Here is a 14,400-nt window from a genome sequence, read left to right as displayed (position 1 = left end):
CTCAATGCCGAGCAGGGATACTGACGGATTAATTAGGTTCTATGCTGCAGAAGTCTGCTTAGCGCTCAAGTACTTCCACGAGAACGGCGTCATTTACCGTGATTTGAAACTTGACAACATTCTTTTGACGCTTGATGGTCACATCAAAATTGCCGATTACGGTCTCTGCAAGGAGAATATGTGGTACGGCTGCACCACCAGCACATTCTGTGGTACTCCTGAATTCATGGCTCCCGAGGTAAGCCCAAGGTCCACACAGGCAATGTATTGACTTGTTGTATATTGACCTCTATAAACAGATTTTGTTGGACAAAAAGTATGGACGCGCCGTCGACTGGTGGGCGTTTGGTGTCCTGATCTACCAGATGCTTCTCCAGCAGTCTCCATTCCGTGGTGAGGATGAAGATGAAATCTACGATGCCATTCTTGCGGATGAACCTCTATACCCTATCCACATGCCCCGTGACTCTGTATCTATTCTGCAGAAGCTGCTGACCCGCGAGCCCGAGCTTCGACTTGGCTCCGGCCCCACTGATGCGCAGGAGGTCATGTCACACGCTTTTTTCCGCAACATTAACTGGGATGATATCTACCACAAGCGCGGTCCCCCGCCATTCATCCCCACTATTACCAGTCCCACCGATACTAGCAACTTCGACCAGGAGTTCACCAGTGTGACTCCAGTCTTGACCCCCGTTCAATCCGGTATGCTATCACCGATTTGCTGATTGAGGGAACCCGTGCTAATCTTTGAATTTTTTCTTCTAGTGCTCTCTCAAGCCATGCAGGAAGAATTCCGCGGCTTCTCCTACACTGCCGATTTTGCTTGATTTCAGCATGTGCGGACTGCGACTATTACCCGTATTTGAGCACTTGCCATCGCGACTCAAACCGCCGGCTCGGTATCACGGGGCCTGGCACCATCGCGACTTTAGCCTTTGGTGCTGTTTTTTCTCTCTTGAAATTGCTTTACATACCCACTGCAGTTGTGTTTGATTGAATGCCAGCGTAGACGCCAGCTGTCGAACACTCCACTAAGCATGGTTTGGTTTTCTTCGATTGACATGAATAATGGAGCAGCTTCGGTTCTTTTCTTCTTATCGCTTGTTCTCCTATCTTTTCTTGCGTATCTAAATTGCTTGCTTTTTTGTTTACGTGTTCCCTTTCTTCTATTTCCGACGGGTTGGTTCATGTTGGCTTCCACGCCATACCGAGTCATGGCTGTTCGCTGCGCAGGACTCGCGGAAGAGTTCCTGTCCAGCCGTCGGCTGTGCGGATGGTTCTCGACCGCATGGATCGAGACGGGAGTCTTTTCAACAACCCTAAAAGCATTTGAATGAGTATTGATGAGTATGAAGACTACTGATGGCCGTGTGTGATGCGAGTTAGTTGAGGTTGAGGGCTGGTGCTGTGTTGCTTAACCCCCGTCGGGTCATGTTTCTGTCTCCGTGGCTTGCTTGGATGAGTATCTGATTCCCCTATGGCTGTGATGACAGGAGATGCAAATACGAATTAATACATCCTTCACTGAATCAATTCCTTGGGCTATTCACCTGGTCAGGTCTGTAACGGAGACTTGTTCACAATCCCAGACACCTGGGTCGTGAAAGGTAGCCCTAATTGCATTTTTCCTTCCTATTCCGGAATTCATAGCAATCATATCTAAGGTTGTTTTGTGAAAAAACAGTGAAGGCTTGCATATTTGCTTTAGCCAGGGACATGTTACACTCGTTAATTCACTTCTCGATCTGTTTATCTCTGTCTTTCCCTTCTTTTCTCCTTCATCCTCTTTGTTTCCTTGACCCACCCCCTCTTTGTTTGTTTCTCACTGTCACTCTAATTTTGTGACACCAGTCTCTTTGTTTAATTCTCACTCTTTTAAAACGCCACCAACCAAGATGTCTTTGTTGAGACGCATTTTTAGCCCTCGCTCCGCCGAGGAGACTCGAGGTGAGGGAAGCGACAACAACGACTCCGTTGGCCTTCCCTCACCACCTGTTCCTCAGGTCAGACGTGAACGTGCTCGCCTTCAACGCAGATCTGGAGCTACGGCTCCTACTACTTCAACCAAGGAGACAACACCCCGCGGTACTCGCTCTCTTGAACGCATTCGAAATTTAAAAGGCCATGCCACTCGGGCCCTGCGAATTGCTAGTTCGTCTGTTCGAGGATCTTCACCCGAAAGCACTGAGCGCCTCTCCACACCACCAGTAAACTCTGCGCAGTTGAAGCGAGAACAAGTGATTGAGTCTTTCGAGGTGATTGCTCCTCACGCTAAAGCACTTGGCTCTATTCCTGCAACGGTGTGTTCCTCGTCGGCTATAGAAGCCACGAATACCCCCCTCCAGTTGACTGCTACAGACAAATCGCCAGAGCTATCTGCTCCCTCGCCAACTGTACCGGAATCATCGTCTTCCCTAAGTCCGCCGAGTACTATTGTGCAGTTTAAAGCCGAGAATACTCCTAATCATACCAACCCACTGTGCTTCACAGCCCAGTACCACTCGTCTCCGATTGAGCCTTCAACACTAGCCGTGGAAAGTTTTTCATCCTCTCCACCCAATCCACCGAGTATTACTCCGCAATTAAAGGGCGAAAGCCCGTCTGCTGCTACCACAGCAGCTGTACTGCAACTCGCATCTTCTCCTTTCAGCTCATCTCCAATTGGAACTCCCACTGCCTCTGCCGCTAAGAAATACTTGTACTCCATTCCTCAGTATCACTCGCCTCCCGTTGAGACTACCACATCAGCCGTGTCACAATCCACATCTTCTCCTCTCAGCTCACCAATAAGTATCGCGCAGTCTCAAGGCGTAGAGGCTTCTGCTGCTACTACCACGCCAACCGTGCCGCAATTCAAATCTTCTTCCCTCAGCCCACCAAGCAGTATTGCGCAGTTCCAGGGCGGAAAGAAGTCCGTCCTTCCCAACCCCCATCACCACCTATTCTTAGTTGGAGTTCCCACCGCCGCTGATATGCCCAAGTCACGCAAGCGGAAGAGCCCAAGCATCGATCTTGAGCCCCCTCGCACACCAAAACGCCGAAGTCCTGGCATCCGGAAACATGATCTGAATATCTTAAAGGGTTCCGCCCTACCTACTTACCATTCTGAGCCGCATACGAAGCGCAAGCGAGACGAAAAGGACGAAGGACTAGTTTGCTCTTACGTTGCCCAAAGCCCCAACGAAGATTCTACATCATCGCAATCTTCACACTCTCTATACTCAGATCATAGTATTGATCAAGACTCTGAGCCTGATTCATCCCACAACCGACGCCGCTCTGGGTCGCCCAGTTCTTCACCATCCCCTTCAAAGCGAGCGAAAATGAATCAAAAGCAACGGGTCAATGGCAAGAAACATGAGGAAAATCCGCGTTCTGTCAAGATTAGAATCAAAGCCTCTGTAGGAAAAAAGCGTCCAAACACCAAGGGGAAGGAGAAGTCTCACGATAATGACGAAATTTATGTTGACATTGGGCAAAGTGAAGAAAGTGACTACCACATAACATCAGCCGAACGAAACGATCTGCTGTATGAGCTCACACGAGAAAGAGCCAGCCGCATGGCTGAAGCGGTGAAAATCCCCCCAGATTCTGGACTGGGATCAGTGCAGGTCAAACTGGTTCGCAAGCTAGCCACCCGTGGCTGCAAGCCTGTCATGTCCCGATTCTGGGCCAGTGATTTCACCACCTGGCCTGAATCACTGTTCACCTCAATCAGTGATGGAGAATCCGACTCTGCAGATAGAGATGGTGAAAATCTCATGTTCAAATCACAGAACATGTCAGATAACTACGCCATAAAGGCGCTCCAAGAATTGTTTGCGGTCAGTGGCCGCGTGCGAGACTGCTCGCTCCTGTCAGTTGAGCCCCAGTTTGTCGTGGGAAAAGCCATTCGGCAGTACCTGCACTGGGCAATTGACGATGCAGGTCTGAAGACCACCGGACAGACCATCCCGGTGCATTGCATCTGCCCCCGGATACCTGGGGAAGAAATCTTCGCGACAATCATGCGATGCTCGCGAAAGCTGGAGAGACTAGGAAAGCGCCATCAAATGGCGCACCGAGACCGCGAAACATTCTGGCCGACAATGATTGGCTTTGTAATCGCAGGACCAATCGTATGCCTGCTGTCTCTTGATACCGACCCCAGCTCCGAGGTGTGGTCTACCGATGACAGCTCCGATGAAGAGAGCCCGGCGAAGTTTTTGACCCAGTTCGATCTCTCCGAACGGGAGCAGGACGTTTGGAACTCCCTTGCAGTTGCCATTTGCGTTATACATCTCCGGGATACGCTTATCGAGCTCGCCAAAAGCTACCCTGCGAGCCGGGCTGTTCCCATAATCCGGGGACTTGGGGATGAGACCGACGACGAGGATATATGAGTAGATAGGGACGAGAATGTGATACTATTATTCCAGACTTCCCAGACTTAGTATTAAGAATAATCATTTTTAAGATGTCTTCTCTATGAAGACATTGATTCGTCATGTAATATCTTTTTATACATCTGTATACATAGGGTGCCGACTCGACACGAGCACCTTCTATCTTAGCATCCTAACAACCAACATATGCTAACAAAATCCACCCACATTGCCAATCCATGGTATCATTTAAACAAGAGAAGAAAAGGAAATAGAAAAAGAATGCAAGCCCAGCATCAAGCAGGGAGAGAACAACACACAGTACAAGCGCAGGAAGAGGTTATTGAGTCCCATCAGCAGAGACCCGGTGCTCATTTCCACGCGCATTATGAAACCCCAATAGCTCCCCAAGTACACCCTTTGGCTTCGGCACCGGGCACTCGTGACTAATATGTGTCAACTTCTCAGCTTCCTCCTCCATCTGGAAGAATGTAGTGACTTCTTCATCGGCGGCGGCAGGTGTCGGATGGCCCGGACGCGGAATTTCAGTGTCCAGCTCCATGTCTCTCCTCCTTCGGCGCCGCATACGCGGGACTTGTTGCCCGTCGGCTGTGATGGTCATTTCGGAGTCGGCAAAGGTACGGCGTGGAGCAGGGCAGGGGAAGACATGTGGCATGCCGACGACCACGAGAGACGCGAGGAGGGTGCCGGCGAAGAGGCTCATTGTTGACCGCGAGCGCGGGTGGAGATGTGGTGGCATTATGAAGGAGGGTGTATAAGTGGTCTTGAGGAGGAGTTCGTGTTGAATTGAGGTGGCGTGGTTGGATTGCTTTCGCTGTTGTCTTTTTTTTCTCAAGCCATCGGAAGGTGTTCACTAGTAGGCTGGACTAGACAACCTTGAGGTCTATGAGGGTATTGACAACGAGGCGAAGACCAATTGGACGGTGAGCTAGAGCTCTCGAGTGGATTCGAGGGTCTCAGAGCGTTGAACAGGAGAATCCGGGGAGTCGGACGATCCAAAAAGGCGGGAAGTTGAGGATGCGAAGGCTCTAGCCCATCTAATCTTATCTGGGTCCAACGTGATTGGTCCGGTCGGCGCAGACTCGGATTACGGGTTTCTGCCATCTCGTCTGCTAATTATTTCGAACTCAAGCTGTATAATCATGGCCTGGCAATCATGAGTCTCTATTTTTCTCGTGAAGGAGACTGAGATCATTCTGCATAGAGTCCGAGATATTGTCATCTAACCCACCGCGTCCCTCGTCACTATCTTCCCCCCTCCTAAATCTATCCACCTACCCTCCCCTCATCAAATTCCAGCTCAACATGAGTGACTTAGACCGGTACTGCCACTCCTATTCATGGCAAGTAGATAAATATAGCTGACCCCCTTTTCTGTCCAGGGCGATCGAGCAGCTGCGGGCCTGCCGCCTGATCCCCGAATCGCAAGTGCGCGAGCTGTGCTACAAGGCGCGTGAGCTCCTAATCGAAGAAGGCAATGTCGTCTCCGTTGATGCCCCAGTAACTATCTGTGGTGATATTCATGGCCAATTCCACGATTTGATGGAGCTGTTCCGCGTCGGCGGCGACGTGCCTGACACCAACTACTTATTCATGGGCGACTTCGTTGACCGCGGTTTCTACTCTCTCGAATCCTTCCTCCTCCTCCTCTGTCTCAAAGTGCGATACCCCGATCGCATGACCCTTATCCGCGGCAACCATGAATCGCGACAGATCACGACCGTCTACGGCTTCTACGACGAGTGTATCCGTAAATACGGCAGCGCAAATGTCTGGCGCTACTGCTGTGAGGTCTTCGACTACCTGGCACTGGGCGCGATCGTGCTCGGTGCCAGCTCTGAACTTGAACCTACTGGCTCCGGCATGAATGATACCACTCAGTCGACCATGCCAATCGATGACGGTGAGCTGGAAACTGAGGTGTTGAATTCGCGCGGCGAGGTCACCATGAGCACTTACCGCCAGCGGCAGCGTGCAGCCTCTGATATCTCAACCGATACACAAAATATTTCTCCTCCACGTGATACCTCATCTGGCCAAAGCCAGTCTGGACCCCCGATACGCAATGGAGTGCCGGGCACCGGCGCGAGCGGAGACGGGAACGGTAGCTTGGCAACGAGCCGCACCGGCGCTGTTCTCTGCGTGCACGGTGGATTATCGCCGCTTATCGACTCTGTAGACAAGATCCGGCTGATAGATCGTAAGCAAGAAGTGCCACACGAAGGCGCCATGTGCGATCTTCTCTGGTCAGACCCTGATGAGATTGAAGGATGGGGTCTGAGTCCCCGAGGAGCCGGATTTCTCTTTGGCGGCGATATCGTGAAGTCATTTAACCATCTCAACGGCCTGTCCCTGGTTGCACGAGCCCATCAGCTCGTTATGGAGGGGTATAAAGAGATGTTCGACGGCGGTATCGTGACTGTGTGGTCCGCTCCAAACTACTGTTACCGCTGCGGCAATGTTGCAGCGATACTCGAGCTAGGCGAAGATGCCAATAACGGCGGAACGGTTTCGCGCAGTAATGGAGAGTATGGCCGAAGCAACGGCGTTGGAGAATTGAACACCGTTGTCAGTCCCGGGAGGAGATACCGCGTTTTCGAGGCCGCGGCCCAGGATACAAGGGGCATGCCTGCGAAGAAGCCCGTCGCTGATTATTTCCTGGTGAGTCCCTCATTTTCGATTCTTGGTCTTTGTTTAATGATCCATTGAGGAATATCTCTCCGTACTAACTTCTGATAGTGATACCATCCACTGCATACCATTTTTCTACTATGCCATATTTTGTCTATCTCATCTTCGTCTACATGGTTTTTCAAACCCCTTTTGGCCGGCTCTGCATATCGTGTATTGGTGTTATGTATTTGCTGCAACCTAATGATCATTCATGACGGAAATCCTCCAATATTGGATTCTTGGTTCTCTTTATATTGTAATCGATTTGGAAAAGATTTCTAGAAATCTGATTAACTTGACAATTGTACCAGCTCCAAGGGTTGCAATAGGCTTGATTCTGAAACAGGAGTCAGTGCTAAGGAGAACTATTCCCTCCTGTTAGTCCATTGAACAACAATGAGACAGGAACTTTGTGACGACGCGCTTGTTCCCGAGCACAGAACACAAATGGAGACTAGAATTCAGACACCGGGATTCCCATGCGCTGATGGGACATGAAGTAAATCAAGGATACCATGAATTCCCTTATTGGGACCCAGTAAAATTTCCAACTCTTCAACAAGACTGCGTGCCTGCTTGCTCAGTCGACTCAAAGTCTCCCGACAATACTGGAAGCTCCCAGTCGACTCCATATACTTGATGGCACGCTTTTTGACCACTTCGTCCTCACTGCGCTGCATGAGGATATTGATAAGCGTCGCGTTTTCGGGCGCCGCATGAATGCTGTGAATTATTGGGTAGGAAAACTTGCCCTCCGTCAAATCTTCCATCAAACCTTTCTTCTCGGTATAAAGTCCACTCTGCAGATTCATGTAGTCATCACGGATCTGGAAAATAGTACCTAATAGCTCCACCATTTTAGATAGATCCCTAAATCAGATCAGCATTCCTTGTCCAACAAAAATATATTATAGGGTTCGTACTCAGTGACAGAACTTTGAATCTGCATCAGATCAAGTGCTAGTCGAAACAGACCCCCAGTTTTATAGATCACCATCAGAGTGTATTCCTCTTCTGTGGGACACACCACTGCATCACGCCAGTAGAGATCCATCCCCTGACCTCGATGTAGATCCAGTAGTGCTCGTGTAAAGATATGAAATACGCGTGGGTCTCCTATCTCATTTAGTCGTTCCTGTTGGAGAAAATATGTGTAGTTGGCCGCGTTGATGGTTTGGGCTACGCCAAAAACCTCGTGAGCCACAGGGTGGCCTCGGCGGAGCTGTGATGCATCTTGGATATCATCAATGCTGGGGATAAGATTAGCACGGGTGATATATGTAGAGGGGATCCTAAACTTACAGAAGTGATGCTGTGTGTAACCGATCAACCACTTCTTTGACAAGGACAAGCTTATGGCTTGGTAGTTTAAACCATTCGTTGAAAGCGGAGATCAATCTGCCTCGGATATCTTTTCCTGGAATCGAGAGCAGGTAGTCTAATGGAGCGCAGATGACCTAAGCGGGTAAGTCAGAACAGTGAGGGTCAGACTCTATTTAATGAGAATATATTATCTCAGACCTTCTCATATGGCTCCGTGACCAGATTTGGTCCATGATCCTGCTCCTCTTCCGGACTAGCCGTGCGTGGTGCAAGTTTCAGTTTAACCGAAACCGTTTGGAGGTTCTTCAAATTCAGTTTCTTGTGACGGTCTGTAGGAGCCGCACTGGGCCTGTCTATGAAGCCGGTAGGAGAAGGACGCCGAGCGATGAAGTTAAGGATCTTGGAAGCCGTGGAATAGATCATTATTTCTTCTGTTCATTTGAGAATTTCGGATCCCGAGGTCTTCCAAGGTTTCTTCTCCAGAATTATGAAGTGGTCAATATATATTGTTATAGCTTCCCTTGTCCTGGATGATATCGTAGGAAAAGGTACACCTACAACATATCGATGACTTGATAGTGGTGAAGATTGAACAGCTGATATACTTCATTTTAAATGCAACGCATAAGCCCTACAGTATACGAGGCTTCACTATGAGGAAGCGATGTTGGAGTACTTTAGAAAAGATTGGAATGGACCGCTTTGGAACTGGATCTTGGGTGAAATCGCTTGCATTGTCTATTGCAGCAATGCAGCATGCGGAGAGACCATGGGGATCAGCAACGCGGATCCAACCGGATTTGCCAATAGCGAACATACTATACATCTCATGCTTACCCTTCTATGTTTTGATTGTAGATTGGACCGATCTAAACTTCATTTACTGCAGTCTGATCAAGGATGGGATGCTAAACACTGCAAAGTAACGAATTGCAAGAACTTGGACTGGTATGAAATTAGGCAAGCGATATTAAATTCATAGATATACGAAAGAAAGAAAGAAAGATTGAATTCTATTGGAGAAAACTGACACGAGACAATGTAAAGAGTGCTTGCTGATAAAACCATCAACATCATCAATTCAGACTCTGTAGGTACAGACCTTTTGTATCCCCTAGTAACGAACAAAGAGACAATACCATCAAGTCTAAGCACTGTCTCCCACACCTCTTTCTCGATTCCCAACTTCTCTATTCATTTCCCTCTCTCAGAGATACACATTATCAGAGTACTCATACCAACTTCAACAAATTAGGGCAGGAGAATCAATTATGGGAAATTGTTTGTCATGAAAGCTGATAATATCTAAATCTACATGATACTCTGCTGTAGATCAACCGACTTTTCACTGTCACGACTGTATAGATATGCTTGCCTGTGGGGCTGCAGAAGAGTGGATCCTTGAGTTTTGAAGCTGAACTTTCAGATCGCGATCGATCGCCGATCTGAATCCCGTGCGTTGACCTTGGTGGATTTTGGAAATGCGTATTTGGTTTGGCTTGATCTAATATGGAGATTCACTTGATACGACCGATGCATCAGGATGGATCTCGTTTCAACATCTCATTTTCCAATAGTAGTAATAAAACTTTCGAGGAGATTACACCTCTCTTAAGAAATATATCGCACTCAAAATAATAAACGCTTATTCTAATACATTGGTCATAAAAAAAAGAATCATGTCCACTGACTATCGTACCCCGGTGCTCTACACTCAGCTGGCGAAGCCATATTGGATAATCCACCGCCCACCTGTGCTTCTTGAACTGCAATAGTGGGACTTGAATGCTGATGGGCCACCATGGGCATGAGATGGCCATTATTATCATATGACATTTGGGCAGATTGGCCTGGGATAGGAGTATTCCATCCAACGCCCCAATTCTCCACGTCCGGCGTGCCCAAACCTAGTGCCACGGCAGCATTTCGGTTCCACCAGTCGTGGCTTTCTTCAACTAGATGGTCAGTCCCGTCAAAACCGGAGACGGATGTATTTGAGTTTGGAGACAGAGCGGACTGTGTGGGGCCAATCTGATTCCCAGATTGACCAAACCAAACGCTTTGGGCACCAGGGGACGGAGCTGCTGAGGGACCGGAGGTTGCTAGAGGTGACGTCTGGTAGTTGACTTGCGGGTTGGATTGTGTATATGCTGGTTCTGGGGTTCCATAGTCGGCCCGCTGGGTCGTTGGAATCGGTATGTGATGGGCCGGGCCCATTGGAGGAGCCGATGGGGGCATGGTCGCGTTGGGATACTGGGGGCCTATTGAGACTCCCATCATGTTGACTGGGGGTGGACCGAGGGATTCTCTGTGTAGGCCTGATGAAACGGGGTTTGCTGGGGATTGAGGCCCGTCTGGGTAGGTATATGGTGAATGCAAGACATTATGTATTAATGGGGAGCCATCTGATGTGGAAGGCGATGTTGGTTGGTCCCAGGAACCCCATGATCCCCATTTGGCGTGGGTGCGCTCGAATATAGAAACTGCCTCGGCCGGTAGCTTGACATGCCACTTATTAGCAGAGATGTCCAAGATCCGTAAGGTCCGCCGTGCTGCTAGCCAGCCATCGGCCATTTCTTCGAGGTTTCGGAGCCCGTGAACAATATCTCGTTCGGGGTTTCTCCCCGGAAGGTTGAGAAGGTGAATGGTGCAAGCTGTGTGGGCAATATATACAACGATATTACAGATTTGTTTCAATCCATAGGTGCGTTTGTAAATGCGTAAAAGCTTTGAAATGATTGATGCGGCCTGGGTGCAAAATTTCCGAGGCGAGACGTGTGAGGGAAGTGGGGTGGTTGCCTTGGTATACTTGAGAAACGGCCGGTATAGGTGAATGAGAAGCAATTGTTCGAACATACTGAGTATTTTAATCAGCCAAGTACATCGGAGAGAAAAATAACACTTGCTTGTCACTTACTGCATAACAAGTACCTGGGGAAGCTGTCCTTCCTTTGGTTCAAATTCCCGCGGTAATTCTTTCTTCCACGTTTCAAGCCGGGTATGAACCTCACTTAGCTTTTTCAACTCTGATTGTTTGGACTGTGATTTTTCCAACTCCGAAGGATGATAAAAATATCTAAGCAGATCATTGCTGATCTCGCATAATTTCGAGATTTGTAGAGCTACCGCTCTGATACGGGAAGGTTGTGTATGCTCATGGCCAACGCCAGCGTCTGTGTATGGTGACCACAGCTCAGTCTCCTCCTGTGGCAGGACATCGGCTTTGGGTACGTTTGTGCCGGATGAAGACAACTGTGGCTGGCGGCCAAGGTAATTTGACCAGCATCTGCGACGCGTTAGAGATAGGCAGGCATATTAAGGGCACGGAGGGACAAACTTGTCAACAAGATAGCAGCCCCAGAAGGTTATCCGTCGAGCATCGACTTCCTCATCGGTGAGATTTCGTGCTCCCAGGCTGGAAGCATCGACATTCAGGCCGAGATCGGATGCCATGCGAAAGCTCAAGCCACTGTACACCCAGCCCTTGCCTTCACGGCCACAACCGGCCTCACGGACAGACATGAGAGCAAAGGCTTGGACCGTACACAATTTTGCATTTTCGTGTTCGTCATTCTCATGAATCAGTCGCTTAGCTTCTTTGAAGAAATGATTGCCGGCTGTTGCGATGTTGCCGGGATCTGTAAATGCACCTGGCCAGGAGCTGAAATGACACCCAAGGGCGAGCATGGCGTTAACGAGCAAGGCTGAGCAATATTGGCTGGGTATGCCCCGTCTTAAGTCCCTATAAAACATATCTTTTGCAAGGATGGTGAAGAACGGATAGTGCCAGGTGAAATACATGGTCAACAGATGGCTAATGAGTAAGTCATCCTCAGTTACTCGCGTCCATCGCCTAATGAGGTCTGTGTCATTGACCGGGCCAAGGATACTCTCGGCGTTCGAAGCCGACTCGTGCAATTCCGAGTCAGGTGGCAAAAAAATGAGATTTGATGTGCCGCCGATGAACTTGCGGGAGCCATCAAGCATAAGTTCACTCATTTTCCCTGATAACTCGTATTCGAATTGGTCAACCTCTGATGGGTTTTCATCGCTAGCTGGGTCTCTCGCCTCTGGGGCCGAGAGAAGCCCACTCTGCCGCGAAATGACAGATTGAGCGACTGCTTCTAGATCGTCGCATGACCTGATCTCGCGCACCAGGTCAAATGCATCGTCTTCGTCGTAGTTCAGCAATGCCTGGAATAATGTTTGCAGCGTTGTGTGCCGCGTTCGCAGCGTATCGGCATCTTTCTTATAGACGCCCTTACGGCGATGGTCAGAGTTTGGATCATAAACGCCTGGTTCACAGTCAGTTTAGGAACATGCGAATATTGAATAGAGATGCACAAACAAGATGTGTGGTAGACCGAGGAGCATGCAGCACAGCTGGGTAAGTTTCCATCGCACTGATTTCAATTATCAGTGATACTTCCCCACAAAAGCTGATGATAATGCCGATGGCATACCTTTGATTTTCTTCTGCGACAAGCAATGCAAGCTGTGCTGACACAGCGTCTTTTGGACGCTGCCCGATCTGCAGACATAATTTTGATTTCTTTGCTATGATAGGCGCAAGGGATTGAGGGTGCTTTCTCCGCGGAATGAAGCCCCCCACGTCTCAGCCTCGTGGCGGCCGCTCAATGGTCCAGTATTAAATGCGATCAGTGCATAATGCGTCCATAATCCAGAATACCAGCGGTAGCATAGAACAACTCCGATGGCTTGCAAAGCAGCCCGATGTGAGATTACGAGCGCTGTCCGAGCTGGTCAGCTTGTTCGGGCCAAAGAGACCGGGGGCGATCGGGGGCTCGGCCTTTCAGCTGAGGATCGTTTTCCCTACCAGGAATGTATACAGGGTTCCGCAAGTAATCCGGTTGAATCCTCGACCCCGCGGTACGACCCACTACAGAAGTGGGGGATGTTGGGGAATTTTGAAAAGGAATTGGATCTCCAGTACCCCAGAAACACCGATAGCAAATTGCTATTTGAGATGTATTCGACTTGATTGGACACCTGCAGGTCGCGAAGGAAGTTTATCGCTGGCCTCTGGATGGCTCATTCCCTCCCACGCAGAGCGATAGGCATGCGTGATAAGATCACGTGATTTGATTACTGTGTACTCCGGGGTTCACCGATCATTGGTCACGGGACTTGTATGAGTAATAGGATTTCTATTTCTGGAGTGAAGGCTGTGTTGTTTAACAATAGAAACGCTGACACATTGGGTCTGAGATAAAACAGGGGACACCGCAACACGAGAGAGGTGAAATGATACGGAGCGACAATAACAAACTATGAGACAACCCACAAAAGATCTACCGCGCTGACCGCCAGGTCAGCCAAAATAAGGAAAGAAAAATCAATAATCACACCAAACCCGTAAAGTCGGAAGGCTAGACGTAAAATACACAAGGCCCAAAATCAAAACAAAGACTTCATCAGGCATACACCGCAACTATCTCGCTTAAGCAGATCCACTGACCACGTCTTCAAGTGACGGATTTGAGTGCCTGCAGCCACCCGAGGGCCGTCGTAAGCCCGATCGGCCACCGCCGGACTTCATCACGTAAGCCAGAGACTCAATCAATCCGTATCAGAGAGTCCTGTTTCGGAATAAGTACAATTAACAAAATTAACTCAAAATATTCTTAATGGACTTTGGTTTTTTCTAGAAGGAAAAATCCCTCATGATCTATTCCGAAATGGGCAGGTCAGCCCCTTTTTTTCCTATAACGAAAAATTCCTTGCGGGGCGTTTTCTGCGAACGAAAACAAACACTGAGAACGGCACAGTATCTCCATTTATGCAGGCACACACTAAAAGCAACCTTAAAACCGTTCTCCGATCCAGGTTGGGTCAACCTTCCTTTTGGGCTGAAAAATTCAATACAAATCAAAAACAGATAAGATATAGCTTAGAAATCACGTTCCATACAAAGTACGTGTCAGATTATGTTCAGCAAAGTATAGATAGGTCAGACCGGGGATCCGATCCTCACTGCAGGGCTTCGACGGGTCCA

General features: G+C 48.9%; 5 protein-coding genes across 5 annotated transcripts; 2 read left to right on the top strand and 3 right to left on the bottom strand.

Annotated features, from left to right (window-relative positions):
* Positions 1 to 1,898: 1,898 nt before the first annotated feature.
* N7503_005402 (uncharacterized protein) lies at positions 1,899 to 4,385 on the top strand (the record flags this gene model as incomplete). Its single annotated transcript, XM_057064949.1, has 1 exon — positions 1,899 to 4,385. The coding sequence occupies one exon, from the start codon at positions 1,899 to 1,901 to the stop codon at positions 4,383 to 4,385; it is 2,487 nt and encodes an 828-aa protein (XP_056922692.1).
* A 322-nt stretch (positions 4,386 to 4,707) lies between these two features.
* N7503_005401 (uncharacterized protein) lies at positions 4,708 to 5,127 on the bottom strand (the record flags this gene model as incomplete). The annotated part of the gene is made up of 1 exon (XM_057064948.1): positions 4,708 to 5,127. The coding sequence occupies one exon, from the start codon at positions 5,125 to 5,127 to the stop codon at positions 4,708 to 4,710; it is 420 nt and encodes a 139-aa protein (XP_056922691.1).
* A 421-nt stretch (positions 5,128 to 5,548) lies between these two features.
* N7503_005400 (serine/threonine-protein phosphatase) lies at positions 5,549 to 7,171 on the top strand. The gene is made up of 3 exons (XM_057064947.1): positions 5,549 to 5,710; positions 5,771 to 7,049; positions 7,128 to 7,171. Exons 1-3 carry the CDS (start codon positions 5,694 to 5,696, stop codon positions 7,128 to 7,130), a joined length of 1,299 nt encoding a protein of 432 aa, XP_056922690.1. The 5' UTR covers positions 5,549 to 5,693; the 3' UTR covers positions 7,131 to 7,171.
* A 351-nt stretch (positions 7,172 to 7,522) lies between these two features.
* Positions 7,523 to 8,807, bottom strand: N7503_005399 (FPP/GGPP synthase family protein; the record flags this gene model as incomplete). The annotated part of the gene is made up of 4 exons (XM_057064946.1): positions 7,523 to 7,931; positions 7,985 to 8,311; positions 8,364 to 8,518; positions 8,583 to 8,807. The coding sequence occupies 4 exons, from the start codon at positions 8,805 to 8,807 to the stop codon at positions 7,523 to 7,525; spliced, it is 1,116 nt and encodes a 371-aa protein (XP_056922689.1).
* Positions 8,808 to 10,061: 1,254 nt separating this feature from the next.
* N7503_005398 (putative C6 transcription factor (NirA)) lies at positions 10,062 to 13,265 on the bottom strand (the record flags this gene model as incomplete). Its single annotated transcript, XM_057064945.1, has 6 exons — positions 13,222 to 13,265; positions 12,848 to 13,135; positions 12,733 to 12,787; positions 11,722 to 12,679; positions 11,302 to 11,670; positions 10,062 to 11,241 (listed from the first exon to the last, which is right to left on the bottom strand). The coding sequence occupies exons 2-6, from the start codon at positions 12,923 to 12,925 to the stop codon at positions 10,062 to 10,064; spliced, it is 2,640 nt and encodes an 879-aa protein (XP_056922688.1). The 5' UTR covers positions 12,926 to 13,135; positions 13,222 to 13,265.
* Positions 13,266 to 14,400: the final 1,135 nt, after the last annotated feature.

The sequence above is a fragment of the Penicillium pulvis genome, assembly GCF_028828015.1.
Source record: "Penicillium pulvis strain IBT 33274 chromosome Unknown contig_23_segment0_segment0, whole genome shotgun sequence".
Taxonomy (NCBI): domain Eukaryota; kingdom Fungi; phylum Ascomycota; class Eurotiomycetes; order Eurotiales; family Aspergillaceae; genus Penicillium; species Penicillium pulvis.
The sequence above is the reverse complement of the archived record's forward strand: the minus strand, read 5'-3'. Positions and strand labels throughout refer to the sequence as shown.